Source organism: Carettochelys insculpta, chromosome 4 (genome assembly GCF_033958435.1).
Source record: "Carettochelys insculpta isolate YL-2023 chromosome 4, ASM3395843v1, whole genome shotgun sequence".
NCBI classification, from domain to species: Eukaryota; Metazoa; Chordata; order Testudines; family Carettochelyidae; genus Carettochelys; species Carettochelys insculpta.
The window spans coordinates 7615850-7641100 of NC_134140.1; the positions used below are offsets into that span (position 1 = coordinate 7615850).

A 25251-nucleotide genomic window follows, 5' to 3' on the forward strand; every position below is an offset into this window, starting at 1 on the left:
ATTTCTCACCCTCTGTTTTAGAGCTCCCCTTCAGGAAGTTGAAGGCTGCTATTAAATCACCTCTCAGTCTTCTCTTCTGTAAACTAAACAAGCCCAAATCCCTCAGCCTCTCCTCATAGGTCTTGTGCTCCAGACCCTTAATCATTTTTGCTGCCCTTCACTGAACCTGCTCCAGCAAATCCACATCCTTTTTATACTGGGGGGCCCAAAACTGGACACAATGTTCCAGATGTGGCCTCACCAGTGCCAAATAAAGAGGAACAACTACTTCTCTTTTCTTTACTCTTTACCCTATTATGAATGTATTGGACATCATTGGTCCCAGTACAGACCGCTGCTCACTAACTTGTAAATTATCAGCCCAGAAACTATGGTTTTTGAGGTGCCTAAATAGCCCCTGGAATCATAGTTAAATGGTAGCCCAGTGAGGAAACAGCATGGAGTCACGGACCACCTTCCTGCCCTGGATGACTAAGGAGCCCCAGAGGTGTGGAAACAAGAAGCGGGGGCTGCTCTCAGGCCCTTGCAGTCTGGGCAGGTTGAGGGTGTGCTGTAGCTCCCCATGTCTGTGGGGGCTCCCCAGCCAGGCTCCATGCTGGAGTGTTGGGTGGTGAGGCCTTCAGGGGAAGAGGCAGGGAAGGGGGCAGGATCTGCCCCAGCCAGCTCCAGCTAAAGAGTTTGAAGGGCCCAAGGTGGCACACTGACAGCAGGGCCCAGCCAGTGAGTGGTGTATATTATATTCAGTTGGCGTGAGGGGCCTTGAAGGAAGGGGGCCCAAGGCAACCGCCTTGCTCCCATTATTCTAAGGCTGGCCCCAGCAAAAACTGAATGGGCCATGCCTACCCCTGTCCCAGTGCCATGGACCTCAGGTTTATCCAAGTTAGACAGGAGGGATAGGTCAGTGGTTTGAGCATTGGCCTAATAAGCCTAGGATTGTGGGTTGGGCCCTTAAGTGGGGCCTTTCCAGGGCCTAGGTAAGGTTAGATTTACTTTTTTTTTTTTGGTGGCAGGGGGAGGGATAGCTCAGTGGTTCAAGCATAGCCCTGCTAAACCCAGGGTTATGAGCTCAGCCCTGGAGGGGGCCATTTAGGGATGTGGGGCACATAGATTAAAAAAAGGGGGGTGCTTGGAGGCTGGACTCTATGACCTCCCAAGGACCCTTCCAGCTCTACAACACATGCATGTGAAAGAAGTGATTTTTGTGGAGGGTTCTCTTAAAAAAAAATAACCAGTTACTCAAATATCCAGAAGTAAAGGAAGGGGAACTCATTTATCTAGATATTTGGAAGAAAGGGAATATTGTCTGTTTGACAACAACCAGAAGTCCTGTGGCACCTTGTAGACTAACAGACATTTTGGAGTATGAGCTTTTGTGGCCAAAGACCCACTTCGTCATGCATCTGACAAAGAGGGTCTTTGCCCACGAAAGCTTATGATCCAAAATATCTGTCAGTCTATAAGTGCCACAGGCCTTCTTGTTGTTTTTGAAGATACAGACTAACTCAGCTATTCCTCTGATACGTGTCACTTGGTTTTCTTCAACAGGGGATTGAAAGGAGAAAGATTACAGCAAGGGTGGACAAAAAGGCTGGGAAGACTTTGGAAGAAAGTTTTTTACTATAGTAAATAATATTAACACATCAAAACAAAAAAGCAGTCAAGTAGCACTTTAAAGACTAACAAAATAATATATTAGATGAGCTTCTGTGGGACAGACTCACTTCTTCAGACCATAGCCAGACCAGAACAGACTCAATATTTAAGGCACAGAGAACCAAAAACAGTAATCAAGGTTGACGAATCAGAAAAAAATTATCAAGATGAGCACATCAGAGAGCAGAGGGGTGGGGTGGGGGGACTCAAGAATTAGATTAAGCCAAGTATGCAAAAGAGCCCCTATAGTGCCCCAGAAAATTTGCATCCCGGTTCAAACCACGTGTTAATGTGTCAAATTTGAATATGAACTTGAATTATGAATATCAAATTCGACACATTAACATGTGGTTTGAACCGGGATGCAAATTTTCTGGGGCACTATAGGGGCTCTTTTGCATACTTGGCTTAATCTAATTCTTGAGTTCCCCCACCCCTCTGCTCTCTGATGTGCTCACCTTGATAATTTTTTCTGATTTGTCAACCTTGATTACTGTTTTTGGTTCTCTGTGCCTTAAATATTGAGTCTGTTCTGGTCTGGCTACGGTCTGAAGAAGTGGGTCTGTCCCACGAAAGCTCATCTAATATATTATTTTGTTAGTCTTTAAAGTGCTACTTGACTGCTTTTTTGTTTTGATAGTGTACAGACTAGCACGGCTTTCTCTCTGTTTCTAATATTAAAACATGTATTTTAGATACGGGTGGTCTTCTGAAGAATTTATTTTAAGAAATTAGGTGTCTGAAGATCCAAGCATCTAAGGCTAAAGAGGAATACCCAGAATGTGCATCTAAAAATCTGTACAAGGCTATTTTTAGAGATACGATTTTATGATCCTAAGCAACAGACTAATTAAATATGTAAAGCTAATTTCAACCTAAGAGACTGTAGGCATTACAGTAATATACAACAATTTTTGTCCATAAATTCAGAAGCCCTCCATGTTGGCACATGCTTCTTAAATGGCTTCATTACCACTTAACAGCTTTCACCAGTTCAATGTAATGCTAATAGGTCTAGCAGGCTGGAAGGCTTTTCACTTTTCAGTTACTAGATCTGCTCCAGGGGAAGACTCACCAGGCTGCAACAGCCTGTTGTGGGAGCCTGCAAGAAGGGTCAGAATGAGATAGGAAGAGGGGGCGTGTTGAGTACCAAGACCCAGGAAAGGTAATGTCTCCCCTTGCTTCTTACACCCACTGCCCATACCTGGGGTGTAGGCTAAACCTAAAACCTGAGTGAGGCCTTCACTCAAGTTAGTTGCAGCGAGGATGCAGGTTTTGCCACTGTGGTGTGGATGGGCCTCCAATGCCCTCCCACAATTTGTCTGCTCAGAAGGGCAGATGAATTCTCCCACAAGTCGCTGGTAAAGACCGATAGAGCAGCTCAGTGCACCACAGCCCAAAGACCCATGTGTCATGCCCTGAGAAGTCCTAATGGCACACCCAGCAGAGGGCAGCACCTGGCACAGCACCTGCCACCTGGCAGTGCAGCTGGGCTAGGCTAACCTGGGGGCTCAGACCACAGTGCTACTCACCTGAGTTAACTCTGCACTGGGCCTACTGATGGGGTGGGAAAGGCAGTTGCACCAGGGGCCAAGCATTGCAAAGGTGCCCAGAGGTCAGCTGCCGTCACTGATCAGGGCTCCTTTGAAAAGCCGCAGCAGGACTGCTCCTCGTGGCTGTGAGGGATGGGGGGAAAGCCACAGCACTAAGGGCTGGGCAGCATTAAGGACTGACCACCCTAGGCCCCACCCTTTCCAGGGCACAAGACCTGGTCTCCCTTCCACTTTGCCACAGGGCCTTCAGTGGTCACCAGCCCTGCTGCTCTGTACCTTAGTGACTACATAGAAAATGAAGGCCAAAGCCAATTAAGTATCAGAGAGGTAGCCATGTTAGTCTGCATCTGCAAAACCAATGAGAAGTCCTGTGGCACCTTGTAGACTAACAGATTTATCGGCACATAAGCTTTTGTGGGCAAAGACCCGCTTTGTCAGGTGCATGTGATGCCCATGAAAGCTTACGCTCTGATTAAATCTGTTAGTCTCTAAGGTGCCACAGGACTTATCATTATTTTAGAGCCTAAGTGACTTTCCATGCACCAAGGGCAAGCTGAGGCTGCTCAAATAACTTCTAACATTTTGCTGATATCATTCATCTCCCATCAGCAATTCAAGCCTTTGAAAGACTGTCTCTTGACACCAGCCCAGCAAAACACTTGCTTATCAGCTTCATTGCCTCTTGCAGTATGACGGTGTTATTCCAGGACTTTTCCAGGAGGATTTATATAAAATCCGCTCCAGCTTGCTGGGCTTCTTCTGTTTCCAAAACAGTTTAAAAGTAAGTTTTAGCCTACATGATATTCACCAAGCTTACTGTATCCTGAACACCCTTTGTAAAGGATTATTTAAAATCCAATCACATAAAAGAGGCAGTTGGTCACAAAATCCCCACAGCACTCATCCTTTGTTCACAGCTTTTAGCTGAAATGAGCTCTTTGAAAGCTGGAGAACTTTGGCCCCATTTTATAGCAGGGAAAACTGAGGCAAGGAGTGGTTAAAGTAATTTGACTCCTTGTTTTTAATGTAAGCCATTGGTAAAAGCTGATCTTGGAGTGAAAACAAATCTAGTTTTCAGAGTCACTGACAGGACCCTGATTCCAAATCCCTCAAGCTTGACTTATAAGGAGAAGTTGATGGATTTAGGTTTATTTAGTCTACAGAAGAGAAGAGTGTTGGCAGGGCTGGGAGGGGTGGATTTGATAGCAGCCTTCGACTTTCTGAAGGGGGATTGCAAAGAGGATGGAGAGAAGCTGTGTTCCATGATGACAGATGAGAGAATGAGAAGCCCAGATCTCAAGTTGCAGTGGGAGAGGTCTAGGCTGGATATTAGGAAAAACTATTTCACCAGAAGGGTGGAGAAGCACGGGAATGCATTACCTAAGGAGGTGGTGGAATCTAGAGTGTTTTAAGTCCCGGCTTGACAAAGCCCTGACTGGGATGATTTAGTTGGGACTGGTCCTGATTTGAGGAAGGGGTTGGACTTGGTGACCTCCTGAGGTCTCTTCCAACCCTATGATCCTATGTGTAGTACCCAGAGGCACTGAGACCTCATCTGGGGTGAGTGAAGTCTTTGCTGTACAGCCTTAGCTGGGAGTCAGCTGTCCTTTAGCTCATGTGGTAGAGTGCAGGGCTTTAGACTCTATGCTGGCAGGTTCTATCCCTGGTGCCAGCAACCTGGGTTTGTTGCTGTTACAACTGGTTCATTGGCTGGGAACAACTACTGGAAGGTCTCAGAAGCTCAGGATGTACTTCCTCAGTACAGGGAAGCATGTAGTACCCAGAGGTGCTGAGACCTCATCTGGGGGGGAGTGAATTCTCTGCTCTACAGCCTGAGCTGAGAGCCAGCTGGCCTTTAGCTCATGTGGTAGAGTGCAGGGCTTTAGACCCTACACTCAACAGGTTCTATCCCTGGGGCCGGCAACCTGGGTCTGTTGGCATTATATAAAAATTAGAGAAATTTGGAGAAATAGTCTGAAATTCAATATGAACAAATGCAAAGTTCTCCTTATAGGAAGGAACAATCAGTGGCACATGCTCTCCTTCCTAGGCAGCTATTTCTCATTTTGTAATGCTGAATGTGATCTGGGAGGTCAAAGGGGATCACACGCTAAATATGGGTCAACGGTGTAACACTGCTGCAATAAAAGCAAGCATCCTTCTGGGATGTATTAGCAGAAGTGTTGTAAGCAAAGCAGAAGAAGTAATTCATCTGCTCTACCCTGTGCTGATTAGGTAGGCTTCAGACATCATATTGTGTCCACTTCTGCACCCCACTTTTCAGAAAAGATGTGGAGAAACTGGAGAAAGTCCAGAGAGAAACAAACAAAAAACCAGTAAAAAACATGATCTGTGAGGGAAGATCGACCCCTGTGTGGCCAGAATGCTTCTCCGGTGGCACCCCGCTATGTGTTTATTCCTGTGTAGCATCTCAGGAGGGCCTTGTGCCTCAGTTTCACTTCTGACACTCACTGGAATCAGCATCCAATGCGGGATTCTTGAATTCTCCACTGCATACCGAAGCCAGAGTGGCTATGGTGAGATCTAGACCTCGGGCTTCTTTTCTGTCTTTCCTCTATGCGCTGGAGGGCCACCTGTGTGTTTGAGGTGAGAGCAGAGATTCTTCACAGGGCAGCCTGGGTCTCCCTCCCCTCATTCAAGAGGGAGACCATGCCGTCCCCCTATCCCCCGGGAGCAAATGGCACCTGTGCATTAAACAGAATGAGAATGACTGGAGTGTGTTCACATCACTTGGGGAACCATTATGGCTCCACTTCCCACACTCTAGAGGTATCCATCAGAGCAGGTCAAAGAGTGAGGCAAGTCCAGCTGGCAAACAGATGACGATAAGTGGCAAGAGACTCATCCCAGCTACAATCTGCACATATGGTTCAGCCAGTTCTGGTATAAATTTGCATCCTTAACATTCAAGTAAGGCAGCTTTCTCCGTGGAGAACGAAGGAATGAAAGTGAATTTTGAGCTTTATAGGGAACATAATGAAGTACTTGGCATTTTTGTTTCGAAAATGGGCCATTGCTCCCTAAAGATGCAAGATTTCAACCCTCGCAAACTTCGGTGATTATTTTTATGAGTGAGCTCTGTAAAAAGTGGCAGAGCCGTACATTTGTGTCATTGTTTGATGGAGAGCGGCTCGTTCCTCAGAGGTCAGCTCCCTGCTCCCCATCGTTTTCCCTTCTGCAAGTTTTTGACACATCTTAGGAGTCATAAATCAGGAAGAGCTGTAAATACCTGCCCAGATTATTAATATTCGATTACATCAGTCTTGTAGCCAGCTTGTGATTTATTTTACAGCTGGAGTACTGGAAATGGAAGTGACTAACTCAAGGTCACCCATGAAGACTTTGGTGGAATTGGACACAGATCTCCTTGGTTGACTCTGTAGCCAACTCCTGCAACTCCTTAGTCCTTCACCTACCCCACAGGCAGCGGGTATCATAGGCTGGGAGCAATGTTGCAAAACAGGCAGGTTCAGCTCTGCCCGTGCTTTGTCTTCTTCCCTTCCCCCAGCTTCCCACTTTCTGGTGCCTCCTAGGCTGTAGTTGTAATGCCCACACTCTGGTGCCCTGGGACTGGAGCTGGGGCCATGCAACCTTCCCTCCCAGTGCTTTGGGGCAAGGTGGGGCTGGAGGCACTCTTGGTCTAGGGGTGCTGGCCTGGGGGAGGGTCTGGCGGCCATGCTGGAAGGGGGGCTCTGTTCCCTTCTTCTCTGCACTCAGTCAGCTCCTTTGTGATTGGGAAACAAAATGACAAATAGCAATGAAGGGTCCTGTGGCACCTTATAGACTAACAGAAAAGTTTTGAGCATGAACTTTCGTGAGCACAGACTCACTTCATCAGATGCTCCAACGCTCATGCTCAAAACTTTTCTGTTAGTCTATAAGGTGCCACAGGACCCTTCTTTGCTGTTAGAGATCCAGACTAACACGGCTACCCCTCCGATAAAATGACAAATGAATTTTAACGTTGATAAATGTAAAGTAATACACATTGAAAAAAACAATCCCAACCATACATACAAAATGATGGGTACTAATTTAGCTATAACCACTCAAGAGACAGATCTTGGAGTCATTGTGAATAGTTCTCTGAAAACATCCACTCAGTGTGCTGCAGCAGTCAAAACAGGAAACAAGATGCTTGGAATCATTAAAAGAGGGATAGAGAATAAGACAGAGTATCTTATTGCCGCTATATAAATCCGTGGCACGCCCCCATCTTGAATACTGTATGCAGATGTTGTCACCTCGTCTCAAAAAAGACACCTTGGCACTGGAAAAGGTTCAGAAAAGGGGAACAGAAACGATGAGGGGTTTGGAGCGGGTGCTGTGAAAAGAAAAGCTGAAAAGTCCCAGTTTTTTCAGTCTAGAAAAGAGGAGACTGAGCAGGGATATGATAGAGGTCTATAAAATCATGACAGGTGTGGAGAAAGTGAACAAGGAAAGGTTATTTTTTGTTCCCATAACAAAAGGACCACGGGGCACCGAATGAAATGAACAGGCAGCAGGTTTACAACTAATAAAAGGGAGCTTTTCTTCACGCAGCGAATGGTTGGCTGGTGGAACTCCGTGCCAGAGGAGGCTGTGAAGACCAAGACTTTAACAGGGTTCCAAAAAGAACTACATAAATTCATGGCGGTTCGGTCCGTCTGTGCCTATTAGCCAGGCTGGGTGGGAATGGTGCCCCTCGCCTTTGTGTGTCAGAGGTTGGAAGTGGGTATCAGGAAAGGGATCACTTTCATGATCACTGTTCTGTTCACTCCCACTGGGGCATCAGGCATTGTCCTCTGAGGGTGACCATCCATCCCATTTTAGCCAGGGCTGTGCCTTTTTTAGCTCCCTGGAGAGCATCCAGACTTTTTGTCCCATATGTTGCAAAGCAAGGACCTGAATTTTAAAGAGACCGCTCCCGAGGCAGCAGGGGCTGTCTGTTTAAAGCACTGCCTGCGGGAGGTGTGTAGTCTCTTTAAGCAGATTGTTTAAGCAGCAGCCCCAGGGGTGATGTGGGAATGGAAGGGGGGCAGATCCAGCCTTGTGGCTGCTGTGCACACTGCTCATGTTGCCTGAGAAAGGCAGAAGAGACTGTCTCAGACGGTTCTCTCCCCACTCGCACTGCTGGCTAATAGGATGGGGATAGGGATAGGGCAGGGCCCTATGGCAGGAAACGGGGGCAGCCGCTTGCAGGAAAGCGGGGAGAGCTGCTGCGGGTTGCACTTAGCTTGGTAGCCCACAGGCAGCGCAAACAGGCAAGTCTATGGAGCAAAGGGCATTGGGGCCCAGGCCAGGGGTTACAGGGGGGATCAAGGGTTTGGAGGAGTCCCATGAAGGGTGAGGGACAGGGCTCACAAGGGAGCAGAGACAGGAAGAAGGGGACGAGGAAGGTGAATCATGGAGAAGGGCTGGTGGGGCTGGATTAACTCCTCTGGCGGCCAGGGCTGTTAGATTTTGTGGGGCCCTCTAGGATCTGGGGTGAGCACAAAAAACAGGAGTTCAGAGTATGGGAGAGGGGCTTCAGGCTGGGCCAGAAGGGTGGGGTTGGAGAGGGGGTGAGAGTTCTCCAGCTAGGAGGCTGTGTTCTGAGGTAGAGCCTGGGATGAAGGGTTTGGGGTGTAGCAGAAGGGAGCTCCAGGCTGCGGCCCAGGGGTTGGAATATGGGAGGAGGCTCAGCCTGGCCCACTGACAGATGGGGGCACAGGGGTAAGTGCTCAAGACCCCAGGCTATTTAAAATGGCCTGGAAGCCCCAGACCATTTTGTATTGTTCAGACAGGTGGAATCCCCCACCACGCACACGCTTTGGGAAGACTAACGCCCCCTCCCCGCTCCATTCTTTCTGCCTGTATCATCCCTCAAAGACCAGAGCCACAACCCCTGACCCTCCGGGAGGAGGTGGAGATAGGTGAGGTGATGGGAGAAATCGGATGGGGGTAGGCAGCTTGACTGCTCCACTTTGCAAAGTTGCATAGGGAAAAAATTCTTTTTACAGCATAATTCATTAGGAGTTTTGTAGCTATCTGAATCTGATCAATAATTTTCAAAAAATATCCTGTGTTACTTTACTTTCCATCGAGTTTTAGCATTTGTTTGGGGAGGGGTATTTGAACCATTAGGCTGCAGCCTAATGTATACCTTAAAGCATCCTTAATCTGGTCTTGCCCTGGGGAAAGAGGGAGCTAGCTAGGGCAGGACTGCAGATGCGGGGAGAGTCTCAGAGAGGTTGCCATGTTAGCCTGTGTTATCACAAAGCAAAAAAGCAGTCCTGTAGCACCTTAACGTCTACCAATATTAGGTTATTCGATTTTGTGGGACAAACCCACTTCTTGGAAGGGGTGGCCCACAGGCCACAACTAGGAAAGAAACAGGCACCAAGTAGCCTGGGCATCCCTGGACTGGAGAGGGGCAGCTGGGCCTAGGGGTTAGATGAGAGGTCAAGTCACTGTTTGGGGGAGATAACTGCATGATGAGGGATTTCAGTGGGAGGCAGCAGGAGGCAGCTTCAGTGTAAAGTCTGAGGATTTGCAAGTTCTCTCATGGGGTCTTATGAGCTACAAGCTCTGAAAAATCCTGTTTACAGATGGTGCATCTACACTTGCATTCCTCTTTTGAAAGAAGTATGGAAATGAGATAAATTAAAAATGCAAATGAGGTATAAATTTGCACATTTGTGCCCTTATTTGCATATTCTGATTTCGAAAGAGCTCCTTTCGAAAGAAGAAAGCCAGTGTAGACAATGCTCTTTCGAAAGTAAACCCATCTTCAAAAGACTCCTTCTTCCCTTTCAATGAATATATATATTTTACCTACTTTTGTTATAACAACACTATATTTTTTAAATGGGTACCAAGTCAACCTAACATTATTTTGAATGTTTGTACCTCATCGTTCTCATGGATTGCCATTGAACTCGCTTAACTCCAAGCAATTTAGCAGGTGCCTCCGTGTTTCACATAAGGAAATATGGTCATTCCACCTCTCTCAGAAGACAGGACACTGGGCTAGATGGACCTTTGGTCTGACTCAGTGAAGCCGTTATTATATTCCTCAAAGAGAACTGACTTCCCTCCAATACCATCTCTCCACCCTCCCCTTCAAAGAGCCTCCCCTCCTCCTCCCAGTACCTAAGACTGGGAAATCTTCCTAAGAGTCTCATCTTCCATGCCCGCTCTCTGGGCCCAAACCAGCCTGCCTCTCTCCTCCCCCCGCCACCGCATACAAGCATGTCACAACCTATCTCACCCTTCAAACCACCCCGAGGCCTGCTCCTCTCCCATCACCAGCCAGTCTTGCTCCTCAAGCGGAGTTGGAACTTTACCACTGTGTCAACTGCCTCTCTTCAGTCTCACTGCTGGATCCTACACCACACTCTGCACTCATGGGATGCTGATCTTACTTGACTCTCCAGTCACCTCTTCCTGGCCACATCTCAAAAACTCTTCTTTCTTCTCAGCCTTGCTGCTGCCTTCCAAACCACTGTTCACTCCTCCCTCTAACAAGGGGCAATGGTCTCAAGTTACAGAGGGAGAGAACTAGGTTGGATATTAGGGAGAACTATTTCACAAGGAGGGTGGTGAAGCACAGGAATGTGTTACCCAGAGAGGTGGTGGAATCTCCATCCCCAGAGGTTTTTAAGTCCTGGCTTGAGATACACACACCTCCTAGAACTGGAACGGACCTTGGGAGGTCATCTAGTCCAGTCCCCTGTCCTCTTGGCAGGACCAAGCACCATCCCTAACATCTATTTGCCTCAGTCCCTAAATGGCCTCCTCAAGGCTCAAACTCACAACTGTGGGTTTAGCAGGCCAAGGCTCAAACCTCCAAGCTGATTTAGTTGGGGTTGAGCCTCCACTGGGCAGTGGGCTGGACTCGATGACCTCCTGAGGTCCCTTCCAGCCCAAAGGTTCTATGATTCTATCCTGCCTTGCCTTGGCTTCCATGAAACTATCCTGTCCTAGCCTGGTTCTCCTCTTACCTGTCTGGCTACTCTTTCAGCATCTCTTCTTGTTCCCCACTTTGGAAACTGTTGGGGTCTCGCACCCACGTTTGTGAGGGCGAGCGGTCAGCATCTTTGGGTGTTGTTAACTAACAGAGAGACATACCACCTCCTGAGTCATCAACACTGCTTCCCAGTGGCAGCTGACTTTCCTCAGAGGTCTCCTACTACCCCACAGTTGAGTAGGATTGCTCCTGTTTAGCTAGGTAAGATCACAGGCAAGGCAGCACAGCTAGGGATTGCAGTGTGTGGGGAGTGGGAGTTAGTGTAGCAGGGGCAGGGAGTTGAGGAGGGCCTGACTAGGAAATAAACCCCTCTCTCCCCTCTGCAGCTTTGACTTTGAAAACCTTTTCTGTGCGTAGCCGTCAGCACGTGTCACTCCTCGCCCACGCAGCTCCGAAGAGAAAAGCAAATCGTCCAGATCTTATTGAAAAGCAATTGCTCCGCTTTCGGAGGCTGATAAATTAAAAGCTCCTTGGCCTTCGAGTGCAGGGAAGTTTTCCCACACAATAGCTCCGATCACATTAAAGCAATGACAAGCAGCCACTTTGTGCTCCGCTTAAAATTTAGCCGGGAGCAAAAACGTTACTTAGGGTGGAGGAGGAAACTGCCTTTAATTGGAACTTGCTCCGTGCTGAACTGCTGCTGACAATTAGTTTTCAATTAGCTGTTCTATAGGTTTGGATTCAGCTCAAGAAGTCAGCCCATAAAGTGAAAATCAAAACTTTTAGCCAATCTAAGAGGCAATCAACTGGATTAAATTTGCTATTACTGAATTTAAAAATATCAGTGGTTTCTCTTTCCCCCAGCCTTCTTCCCACTAGGATCGCAAAGCTTTTTACAATGCTTGGCCAACAAAGCCTGACAAATACCCCTTTGAGATAGGTAAGGAATATCAGGCAATAATCAGATCACTTAACCTGCAGCTAAAGTGCATCCACTTCTGGAGTAGAAGGTAAAGCTGTTCAACAGCTCACCACAACATTGCACAACGGTTTAGGCCATAAAGTAAAGAAACGAGCAAAACCACAGGAGGAACATAATGAGGCCAGATGTGTGCAGACCAAGCCCGCTGACAGAAGGGCAAAGGAAGGGAGATGTCCCTAGGCTCCTTTGAAGTGCTGCTGTGTGGCTCTGAGGAAATGGGGTGGGAGGGATAATATCGTGATTCCAGCAGTGCCCGAGGCCCTGCCCCTTCCAGGGCATGGAGCTACCCCTCACACTTTACCTCAGTGCCCATGGTGGCTGTTGGCCCTGCTGGTGTAGACTCAGACCAGGTCTACATGACAGCAGCTATGGTGGCACAGTTATGGTTTGGTTGCTGTAGCCCTGAAATGTAAATTTTTTCCCCCCTACATTGACAGAAGGGGCTTTCTATTAATGCAAGTAACTCACCTCTTTGAGAGTCAGTAGATAGGTCCATGACAGAGATTTTCCATCAGCCTTGCTGATTTTACAGTAGGATTAGGCTAGGGTTTCCACATGTCTTGATATTCAGGTCATGACCTCACTTGTTTATTTATTTATTTATTTATTGTCCTTCAATCTCCATCCATGCAGATGTTTTGAAATATGAACAAATGTCCCCCACTTTTCCTTGGCTGTCCTTTTCACAACATCGACTCTGGCAGAATGTCAATTCCTGACATGCCCTGATAGCAACATGCGTGTTTACCAGTTTGTCACCCTTACTTCTGCACAGCTGCTGGCAGTGGTGCTGCCTTCAGAGCTGGGCAGCTGAAGAGCAGCAGCTGCTGGTTGGCCGTCCATCTCTGAAATCAGTCCCACCACCAGCCACGGCGCAGAAGTATGGATGATATGGCGTTGACTGTTGAGTCCCTGAAGTGTAGCTTGCTCGTACGGGACAAGTTTAGGCACCTGTTCTGCAAAGGGTTTTATGACTAGTTGATAATCAATCAACCACTTCTGAGAAAGCTCTGATCTGTGGTCAGAAGTCGCCGGTGTGGTGTCCAACTGGTATTTTGCTCTACCCAATGATGATAACCGTTTGGCTTCATGCAGGTGCTCTCTCTGTTTGCTGCCCTATCTCTGCGCAGAGAGCCAGCACAGCAGCCTCTGAAAGAGCTCCCAGATATCACCAGATCTGATAGGGGATGAAGTCACCCAGCCATGTTTTTTGTCAATGAAGCATAGCCCTAGTATCCAGCAGACGCTACTGAGTCACTAACACCAATATGTCTGTCGCAATGGATGAGTGCCTCACAATGGATATGACTTCCTGCTGTCCCTTAGGCCGGACGAGGACAACCCCCTTAGGATACATGTTCATACATAGGTACACACAAATTATATGTCACTCCTCACATACTTGGTTGCCTCTCTCTGAAGTTATCTCGATACCACCTTGTACATACTGGTTTGATCAAAACTTTGCTGTCCATCATGCTGGACCCTACCCTGAACCTGGGTCAGTATGTCCCTATTATCTGTGGGGAGTGTGTTAGCATGCCAGCGGCCGCGACTCTTTGAAATTGCCGCATCTCGCTGCCGCGCGGCTCATCCACACGGGACTCCTTTTCGAAAGGACCCCGGGAACTTCAAAATCCCCTTATTCCTATCTGCTGATACACCGCCGGCTTGCTAATGAGAAACTGAATATGTATTTCAGTGCCTCATTAGTAATCTCTGACATGGCCATTTGCATGGCCATTTCGAAGATTTGGGCTAGTGTAGACATAGCCAGTATGTCCCCTCTGTCTTCTTCAGACTAAACAACACCATTTTTTCAGTCTTCTCCCCTAAGTCATGTTTTCCAGACCTTTAATCAGTTTTGTTGTTCTCCAGTTCATCCACATCTTTCCTGAAATGTGATGCGCAGAACGGAATGGAACACTCCATTTGAGGTTTTATCAGTGCTGAGTAGCGAGGAAGAATTACATGTTGCTCACAGCCCTTCTGCTAATACTTCCTAGAACGACGTTCTGTTTTCTTGCAACAGTGTCAGGCTCTGGGCTCATATTTAGCTTGCGGTCCACTATGACCCCCAATCCCCTTCCACAGTACTCCTTCCTAGACAGTCTCTCCCATTTTGCATGGGACGAACAAGGCCCCACAGCCACTTTTCTGAATTGCGTGTGGGGGCAGGGCAAGCAGGGAGCCATCCTGAGGGCGCTTGCTGTGTGTGCAAGCTGGATCTGGCACTTTGGTCGGTTGTTTTGCTTGGCTCTGCATCACGCATTTCCAGCTTGACGGTGAACCACTGAGAACTGCTCTCTGGGAACAGTTTTCCAACTAGTTTTACACCCACCTTATAAAAGCCCGATCTAGCAAGAGGGAGTTTGGATGAGGACAGGGACTCACTGGCGGGGGTGCAGACTCTGGGAGGGAATTATAGTGTGCGGGGGGTGGGGTTCAGATCTGGGGCAGGAGACTGGGGTGTGGAAACAGGCTTAGGGTTCAGTCTCCAGCCAAGTGGACGCTTACCTCAGGCTACTCCAGTCGGCAACATGATACAGCTAAGACTGACTGTGCCTATCCTAGCTCTGAACTGCTCCCAGATGTGCCTGCCATTTCGGGGCTGGGAAGTTATACCACTAATTCAAAGGAAAAAAGTATTGGTTACGATAAACATAACTAGCAGATTTTCCTGGCGTTGCTCAGGTCCTTTACTCAATTTTATTTTTTTTTAGATAGAAGGAAAGTGTACATGCTTTAATTAAATGATTGCATTTTTCAAAAATACAGTGTCATTTTTATGAAATTCATTTTTGTTTTGAAACAAAAAAGCAGTCCAGTAGCACTTTAAAGACTAACAAAATAATTTATTAAAGTGCTACTGGACTGTTTTTTTGTTTTGATAGTATATAGACTAGATCAGCTTTCTCTCTCTTTCTATTTTTATTTTGGATTTCTTTAAAAAAGAATTGTTAAAATTTGTCTACTATTTTTAGTATTATCTTTAAAATGGGAATTCCATTAAATGTTTTTTTTTCTTCATCCCTGTAAACTCTTATCATTTGCTTTGTTTGAACAAAAAGGAAGTAGTCAGTTTGGTTTCCAGGAACATTTTCTTCCAGTTTTCTAACCTGAAACATTGATTTTACTGGGCCAAAACATCACTTCAGATTTCTCCATTTTGTCTCTCATCTGTAAGGTTTATTGAGACACAATCCTATTGCAGGTTCAGCCTATTTTTCAGGTTCATTTGATTCAGTCACTTCCATTGTCTGCACCATTATGTCAGTTTTGAGACCTGTACTTGATCTGGTGATTCTGTCTTTTTTCTGTTCAGTTTTTGGAGAAGCAATCCCATTCCAGGCACATTCCATTTTCCTGGCACAACCAAACCCTTACATTGCTTTGAGTTATGATACAAGGAAGCTGTATACCAAATTTCTTCATCCTAGCTCTTACAATTTAGGAGGAGTTCTTGATCAAACAGACAAACTCTCTAAAATATATAGCAGATTAACTGTGTCTTCCATTTGAAGGCGTATCATAAATTAGTAAAGTTATTTTCAGAACCATTCGCTGTAATTATCCTGCTTTGTTCACATGCTGCTTTTAATACCGCATATTTTGTTAGTTTCTTGCCTGTCTGCTTATTTCTATCACACATCTTTCATTATTCCTTCTGCTATATTTTATTCAGTTATTTTTACAGCTTATCTTCTCTTTGTCCTTGGTACCTGAGGCTACAATCACAAAGTGGAGAAATTTCTGTGGAGATCAAAATACTAATATATGAATACTTCTCTGAATGGACCCAAAGTCCTCGTGTCTGCAAAGCTGAGCAGCTTCTGGACAAACTGGAAACCTCCTTGGAACAGAATGTCTCCTTGTATCAGTACTTTTATCCTGGCAGTGACAGGTTTAAAAATGAAAGAAAAATAACAGATACAGCTATGTGGGATTCAGAGATCCATAAATTCCAAGGCCTGCAGGGACCTTTGTGATCACATAGTCCGGCTGCCTGTATAGCACAGCCCAAACAGTTTGTTATGTTCTGGTGGTTGCTTGGGATCCCATGGTGCTGGGCCACACACAAGCAGAGATGGAACCCTCTTAAATAGATACAACCATAATGAAGGTTCATTATCTCCATTTTACAGGTGGGGAACTGTGACACAGAGAGGCTACAGGCCAGATTATCCAGTTGATGCCACAAAGTAGTGCAGAGCTCTTTTGACAATCTGACCAAAGGAGACTTGACCAGGGTCACATGAGGACTCTGTGTGAGAGCCCAGAATGGACCTCAGTCAGTGCCTCAGCCAGAAAACCACCCTTCCTTTCAAACTTTGCAAAAGTAGCTCCCCTTTGACGAATGCGTGAAGCTTTACCTTGGCTTAATTAGAATCTGCCTGGCCTGCAGTAAGTCCTGGGGCTTACAACACATGTGGCTTCTAGCTCATGCACTAGAGGCTAATACACTAAGCCTCAGAGGTCCCTGGTTTGGTTCTTCCTACTGCCAACAGCAGCCTTACACATAAACTTTGGAAACAAATAATTGCCAACTTCACATGGGTTTTATGAGACTTAAATAATGTAAGGAAAGCTCTTTGGCAGGCAGATGGCCGACACTATAGAAGACAAAAAAATTGTTGTCCTGCTCTAACGCTCCAGGAGCACAGCTGTTTGAGAGGCTAGCGCTAGCCAGGCAGTGGTTTATAGCGGTTTTCGTTAGTTTAATCAACAAGCCTTTCCAATCTCTGCACAGAGGAGACTTTGGGCTGGCCCCATAAATATTTTAGGGCCATGTAAGCCACTGTAGCACCACTGACTTCAAAGAAGCAGTGCCGATGGAATAGGCTCTCTGACAGGGGTCAGCAACCTCCAGCACAGGTGCGAAGAGTGGCACGCGAGCTGATTTTCATTGGCACGCGAGGTGGGAGCTCGGTCTTACCCCTCCTACCCCAGGCAGTCGGCAGCTTGCTCAAAGCCATGCCGCTTGTGGGCTAACAAAAGACCAGCTAATGCTACCAACCACCGCCTAATGGAGCTGTAGTCAGAAGGACTAGTGACTTTAAAAAGTATCCCTGGCACTCGGACCATCCCTAGAGGTCAAAAGGTCAAATTTCAGCACTCTGCCTTGGAAAGGTTGCTGACCCCCCGCCCTATAGACTTCCAGATCAAAGCATCCCAGGGCTTCCTTTTGAAATTGCTCTCGTGTTTATTTTAAAAAGCGAACTGGAAAGTGAAGTCCAATTTCTCGGCTGAATTGCCCTTTCAGAGAAGCTGCTTGATGAGTAGGAGCTGGGCTTTTCTTATCTTCTCTGCAGTGCTGAGAGGACACTGACCTGCACCTGTGCAGTCGGCAGAGGCCTAGCATGAAACAACCTTGAGCCTCCCTTTCAGCGGGCTCACGCTGACCTTTCAGAGGAGGAAAGTTGTTTAAGAAAACATTTGGCCTAAAATCGTGTCTCGTTTCCTGTCCCCCTCCCAACACCTCACCCACACAATACCAGCAAGAGCCTATTTTTAGCGTATGACATCGGGCACTGGATTCACCCCTCTTGCAATGCAAAGGACGACGGTAGGGAAGGGAGAGCGGAGATGGATTTGGCCCCAGCAGAGCAATGCACGTGCCCTTCCAAGACCAAAGCCATGCAACCAAGTGCTGCCAGGGCAAGCTGTCCATGTAGCACTGGGCTCCAGCGATGAATTGATCTGCAATAATCCCGTTATCAGGCATGGACAGTCAGACCCGTTGGGGTTTCACCTAAAGCATTTTTTATTCCCTCCACCATCCCAGCCTGCTGCCAGCCCTCACCCCCTTCACTGATGCAAATCCTGATAGAAGTGATGGGCTGTGGCACAGTGGCAGACTTTCCCCTGCTAGAAGTCAGCTCTGGTTCCTGCAGTGCCACACACAGTCAGACTCAGGCTCAGTTTACTGCAGGGCTCAAAGATCAGAAACTGTTGCACAGGGGTGTCCGAGATTATGCACCCACTCCAGGAAAGCTGGAGGATGCAGTGGGCGGGGCTTCTACAGGCCCCTCCCTCCACTGCCGCCAGAATCACTGTACTCACAGCCATGGAGTTGGAGCCAGCTTTGTCCCTCTGTAGACAAGACACAGCCTGGGCCTCAGGAGATGTGGGTTGCTTTCTCAGCGCTGCCCTTAACCCGTTGGGTACTCAGGTCCAGACTTTAGACTCCTTTGTTTAATGGTCCAAATCACCCTTCAATGTTCCCACTCTTCAATAGGGGTTCAGCCCAAATCCACATTTTGCAGCCCACATTTATTTCATGTTTTGGGGGGGGTGGGAACAATGTGGTGCATGAAACACTACGGGGGGGTAATAATTTGGTAGTAATAAAATCATGCATTTATATGCAGCGTCTTTTATCTAGAGCACTGCATGAATGGGAAAGCGTAACACTTGTAAAATACCTTCCTAGCATTGTTCACAGACTCGTGAGGCTGAATTCCCAAAATGGCTTGCCAGACAGGGGAAATATCACCACTCCCTTTTTAGAGATGGGGAAATGGAGGCACAAAGCTTAAGTGACTGGGCTGAGTTCACACAGGAGATTAGCATCAAGGGCAGAAATAGAATGAGGGAGGAGCCCTTTGGAAAAACATAGTGGGTGACCATGTAATTAAAGCCACATTGTAATGCAGATGAGCAAGGGAAGGGCAAGGGTGATCTTAATTCTGGCATTTTGAATGCTTGACTCTGTAACCTTCCTAATGCTGTTTGAGATAGGACTTGGAGGGGGTTTGAATGGAACTTCCTAATTAAAAAAAACCCCATAAATGTCATCGTGTTCAGCCCTATAGACTCTGTTGTGGGTCACTGCCAGGGTTCAGATCCTTAGCTTCCCAGCATGGACCTTTGCCACTCAAAGCCAACAGAGTAACTGGTAACAGTAGCAGGCTGTCATCTTCTGCATAGAGCAGGGAAACAGAGACTCAGTTTCCCAGAAATTTGCAGCAGCAGAAGAATGCTGAGTCACAAGGGTTCTCCTGGGTCCCTTCCAGGTTGTGGAGGGACTGTGCTCTAGTGGGTGGAAAGTACTTTTCCCCATACTGTGCCCATCCCATAGATCATAGAGGGAAATGGGAATTTTTTTTCTTTTGGTCTTGATTCTGGGTCCATCCAGCTCTTGTGGGAACTGGAGGGGAAACAGTCCGTTAGTTTTCTAACCTGTTGAAGTTTATAGTAGCAGTAGTTGCACTAGAGAGCCTGTTGGTTTTAAAGCAGCATACATGGAAAACCTATGGCCAGGGTTACACTGCATGTGAGGATCAAAGGGGCTTTCGCTTTTATTAATCTGGTCCAGAGCCTCTACTACTTGTGGCTAGTGTGTTAGAACAGTTGACTTGGAAGCAGGTCTCCAAGCGTCCCAACCTTTCACTTGTCCCAGGTTACACAGGACTTTCCTGCTTTGGACTGCCCCCACCCCGAGCACTCTGTACCAGCTGCAGAGACCATCTCCCTCATTCAGGGTTACCTCGGTGGAGGCAGTTTGCCCTAGGCTCCCCTGCTAGAGGGGGTCCCCAAACGGAGAGGTATTGCTACCTGGCACATGCGGTCAAAGCGCTACTCAGATTTGACCTGGCCACTCCTTGGGCAACAAAAAACAAAATGTGGTGCTACATCAGCTGCATGAAACATTGGGAGGTCCGTAACTCTCCTTTGTGCCACCGTTCACGTGGGTGGGAGCAATTGTATGAAGGGGAGGTAGAAAATGTTATTAGATCCCAACAGCAGCACCAACAGCCACTTTGCTGTGGTATAAACGATTGCACAAGAGTCACGGCAAAGGAGAGTCCAGCTCCTAGTTTCTGTCCCCACCTGCGTCACTGACCTGCATGTGATACTGAGACAATTGCTCATTCTTTCTGTGCTTCAGTTTCCTTAACCAATAACAAGGATTACGGCTTAGGTCACCGGAATTGCAAAGCTTCATTGATACCTGCAAAGCCCTTGAATGAAAGGTGCTTTGAGATCAGAGACTTACGGGTAGATATGATCAGCTTTCTGCTTTGACCACAGATGCAAAATGTGCCTATGGGCATCAAACTGAAATTTGTTCCTGTGATCCTGAGAACGTTCCTTACAGCTCCATCTTTTAGGCCCTAACCCATTCCCCCACAGTAAATAAGATTGATCGAATGCAACTGTCAAAGACCTTCTAGCTTCACTTGGAGTTCTCAGCGTGACTGATGCTTTCCTTCAACCAGCAAAAAAATAAATGTGATTGAATTTTGTTTAATTTCCCTGACAAAATGGAAGATAGGAACAAGAAAACTGCTAGTTTAAGGGACTTTGGGAGAAGTATTTGTAGACCAAGAGCACAATATACATGGGACACTTGTCTTTCGAAAACCTGGGGCCTTGATCCTGCCAAAACTTAGACAGATATTAAGCTGTGCACTTGTGACTAGTTCTCTTGAAGTGAATGGGTTTCTCGGGTGTTTGAAGTGAAGCACCTGCTTAAGTTAAAAAAAAAAAACCCACAAGCAGTCCTGTAGCACCTTAAAGACTAAGGCTACATCTACACTACAGAGATCTTCTGAAAGAAGCCCTTCTGGGTGACCTCTTCCAAAAGAACTTCTTTCAAAAGAGTGTGTCCACACACAAAAGAGTGGATCAAAAGAGTGAGCACCACATTCTTTCGATTTACTTTCGAAAGAACTTTTTTTTTGTGTGTAGACGTTCTGTGGGATCTTTTGAAAGAGCCCCCTTCTTTCAAACATTTTGGACAGAACTTGCTAGTGTAGACGCAGCTGAACAAACAGTTTTATTTATTAGGTAATGAGCTTTCGTGGGTAACTCTTTGAGACCACCTGACTAAGTGGTTGCACCATCACAGTTACAACTACAATGATATTTTGCAGAGTAGGTAGCTAGATCATAGACAGAGCCGATGTGTCTCACATGTGAAATAACAGGAAGTGAAAAAAAAAAGTAGAAAACAATGTACAATGAAAAATTCACCCCACCACAGTATCTTCTGTCCCTTGGGGAGATGAGCCCATCTCCCTGCTCCAGGAGTTGTGGTCACAGCAGCCTTCACTCAAATTTGACCCAGCCCTTTGTCTGTCATCATGTGAGAGGGGCAGAGAGGTCAGACCCAAGAGGACCTGTAACCTAGGTCCTAGGTCACAACACCCGGAGCAGGGAGCCAGGCTGCCAGGTCCAGTCCTGTGAGATGGGAGCTGCCATTGTAAAGCAGGTGTGGGGTGGGGTCCCCCTGGGGCAGGACCCAATTCTCCCCTCTCAGAGCATTTCCCCTCCCCCCAGATTTTGTGAACGTGCCAGCTTTGGTGTTCTACTTATTCGCCGCCTTCCTTTTGAGCCTTTGGGGTGCACTGGGATCACATGCAGGAATTTTTTGCACAGCCACGAGGTCTAGAAACATATTTCTTCTTTACAAATGAAGGCTGAAATCCTCATAGAGTCACTTGACTCCAGGAGCTGGGCCTTTCATGGAAATAATCACTCATGAGACTCATAACAAGATTATGAGTGTTGGCAACATTGGGGTTAGTGAGGAAGGGAGAATATAACAATATATAAGAGGGGATGTCTGGCAGTACCTGGGGAGCTGTGATGCTAGGGTCTCAAGGAGGGAGGGGATATATTTAACAAGTACTGTTTCAATACCATAGAATAATGCCTAATAAAATGATGTTATTAATGGTTCACAGTCATGCTGGAAGAGAACAACAAGTGGGGCTCCAGAGGAATCAGTTTTGGGCCAGTTCTGTTCAATATCTTTCTCAACAATTTAGATAATGGCATAGAGAGCATGTTTACAGAGTTTGCAGGTGATACCAAGCTGGGAGGGGTTGCAAGTGGTTTGCAGGATAGGGTCATAATTCAAAATGATCTGGACAAACTGGAGAAATGATCTGAGGAAAACAGGATGAAGATCATAGAATCATAGAACAATAGAGCTGGAAGAGACCTAAAAAAGCCATCGAGTCCATCCCCCTGCTCTAAGCAGGACCAAACCCATCAGATCAGCTCCGCCAGGGCTTTGTCAACACTAAGCTAGGGGGAGAGGACAAATGCAAAGTACTGCACTTAGGGAGGAACAAGCAGTTTCACGTATACAAAATGGGAAGGGACTCCCTAGAATGGAGTACTGCAGAAAGGGACCTAGGGTCGTAGTGGACCACACGCTGAGTATCAGTCAACTGTGTTACACAGTTCCAGAAAAAGTAAATATGATTCTGGGATGCATGAACAGGAGTGTTGTGAGCAAGACATGAGAAGTAATTCTTCCACTCTGTGATGATTAGGCCTCTACTGAATTACTGTGTCCAGTTCTGGGCACCACAGTTTAGGAAGGATGTGGAGATATTGGAGAGGGTCCAGAGAAGAGTGACTCAAATGATTAAAGGTCTAGAAAATATGACCCATGAGAGAAGATAGAAAGAACTGGATTTTTAAGTTTGGAAAAGAGAAGGCTGAGAGGGGCTTGACATAGTCCTGGCTGGGATGGTTTAGTTGGGGATGATCCTGCTTTAGGCCCCTTCCAGCCCTAGAATCCTATGGTTCTGTGATATGATAGCAACTTTCAAGTACCTAAAGGGTGTTACAAGGAAGAGAGAGGAAAAAATTATTCTCCTTAAATTCTGATAATGGGACAAGAAGCTCAACTTGCACCAAGAGAGGTTTAGTTGGACATTAGGAAGAATTTCCTAATAGTCATGATGGTTAAGTACTGGAATAAATTACCTAGGACTGGTTGTAGAATCTCCATCATTGGAGATATTTAAGAACAGGTCAGATAAATATCTAACAGGGAGGATATAGATGGTGCTTGGACCTGCTGTGAGGCAGGAGACTGGACTTGATCTCTCGAGGACCCTTCCAGTTCTAGGACTCTAGGATTCTCTGTCTTACAGATAAATATATATGCATGTATATATAAAGTAGTTTAAGGTATTTATTAGCGTAAATGCACTGAAAAGAAACAGAACAAAATTGCAATGGGTAATAACAAGAAATACCCCCAAAATAAAACAAAAAATGATAGAAAATAAAGAAGTTCTCAGGGGCGCACTCCTCACAGAGAAGCCACCTCCATTGATGAGCTTGTTGGCATTATGTAACTTGCTAGAGTCTCCTGGGAGCTCAGTACTTTCCAAACACAAAGGCCAGCACAATGCCCACCTGGCTAAGGGTCTAAGGCAGGGGTGGGCAATAATTTTTGATGGGGGCACTCCAAGACTTGGGTAAGTGGTGAAGGGGCTGCATGTTTCCATGGAGGGGGCGTGAGGTTTGGGATAGAGACTGAGTGCAGGAGGGAGCCCAGGGCAGGAAACTGGGGTGCAGGAGAGAGTGGGGGTCAGAGAGGAAGTTTGGGTGAAAGAGGGGGTTGTGGCCAGGGACAGAGTATTGGGCTGTAGGGTACAGGAGAGGGTATGGGTGCAGAAAAGGATTCTGGCCTGTGGGAGGGATGTAGGAGGCGGTGCAGGGTCTAGGAGAGGGCTGGGGTGCAGTACCAGAGGCAGGCTCTGGCCAGGAGGTGCTTACCTAAGCAGCTCCACATCAACAGCACTCTCAAGAGACGCTTTCCTGCCATCCAGTGGCCCCAGCCCATTGGACATGCCGCGCTGTCTGCATTGCAGGGAGGGCCTTATATGCTGTCCCTGCTGCCAGAAAAATCTCTCAGTTCCTATTGGCTAGATATCAGCCAATGGGAGTAAAGAAATTGTGCTGCTCTGCCCCCATCCCTGGCAAAATCTTTTAGTTCCCATTGGTTGATTTCTGGCCAACAGGACCTAAGAGATTTTGCTGGAGATGGGGGCAGCATGCAAAGCTCTCCCTGCTCCACAGTGCAGAAAGCCACAGGGAGCAGCCAGCCGCTTTGAGTGACCCTTTTTGGTGCCACAGGGGCAGGCTGCAGGCCAGATTAAAATGCTTGCTGGCCAGATCCGGCCTGCCAGCTATCTCTTGCCCATTCCGGGCCTACAGGCTTGTCTTCCCTGTGCATTTGTACCCCAGGATAACTAATGCCCAAACACCGTGATGACAAGATGCTTTTCTGTGAGCAGGATAGGCCAGATCAACCACAGGAAGCAAGGCAGAGCCCTGAGTTTGATTTGCCATCTCATGGTAAAAACTAGGGTTGCCAACTCTCTCAGGCTGGATGGACCAGATGCTTCTGCTGCCAATGGCATCTGGTCAAGCCAGTCAGGAGGGCTGGCAACTGTAAAAACTACAGGTACTGTGCCTTCAGCAGGATTTTACAGTGAGATAACTACCCTGGTTTGCTCTCTTTCTGTATCCAACCACCTTGATAATCCCTGATCTGATAACTTCATGAGATCCCTTCCTCTTCTGTGACACGCATGTAACCCCCGCTGCAGTGTGCTCATGTCATCACTCCGTGCCTTGATTTCCCCATCTGCTGAATGGCAGTAATGGGATTCACCTTCTTTTGTGAAGCATCTGAGTTCTGCGGATGAAAAGCTTCCTATCAAAGGCAAAGCACGGTTATTATTTTAAAAACCCTGCCGAGCTCATGTGCATTGTAATGAGAAACGACTGCCTGAGCAAATCGTCCCAGATCTTAGTTGATGAGAAGAGAAAGAGGCCGTTATTTGCCAGCCACTCTCACTGTGTGAAACCCAGACAAAGAGGAACTGTACAGACACAAGTGCTCATGAGACCTGCTCCTTAAATGAGCTCTGGTAGCAAAGGGCACAGCAGGCTGCAGCCTCCGACTTCTCCCGAGGATGTTAACCTTCTCAGTACATTCCGATTCAAACTCTACAACTTTTATTTTTGTTTTATTATTTTGGTCCCAAAAGGTCAATAGGAATTGCTGCCAGTTTGGTGGGCAATTTATTTTACGGGTTACAATAACATTTCCATGGATCATAAAGGACAAAATCCGAGGCGGAGTGTCTGCACGCACCCGGAGGCTATTTGTGTCTTTTGTAATAAAGGCTTTTCGCTGTGCCAGCCCCTCCAGGCTCCTCACTTTAATATGTTATCAGGCAGCCTAGCAGGAGATAAAGTGGAGCTTTATCTTTGAAGTGTGTGAAGGAGACTTGTGGGGAGCTGGTTGGCTGGTTGTTTGGCTGTCCTCCGAAAAAGCAGTATTTGTTTGT

General features: G+C 46.9%; 1 protein-coding gene across 1 annotated transcript in view; it reads right to left on the reverse strand.

Annotated features, from left to right (window-relative positions):
* LOC142012236 (uncharacterized) overlaps positions 1-23742 on the reverse strand; it is a 94407-nt gene extending 70665 nt beyond the window's left edge. The window contains exons 1-2 of the mRNA XM_074992087.1: positions 23669-23742; positions 19973-20034 (exon numbers count right to left, since the gene is read on the reverse strand). Coding sequence (XP_074848188.1) covers positions 19973-20034; positions 23669-23742 — 136 coding nt within the window. The remainder of the gene's footprint in view (positions 1-19972; positions 20035-23668) is intronic.
* Between the last annotated feature and the right edge of the window lie 1509 nt (positions 23743-25251).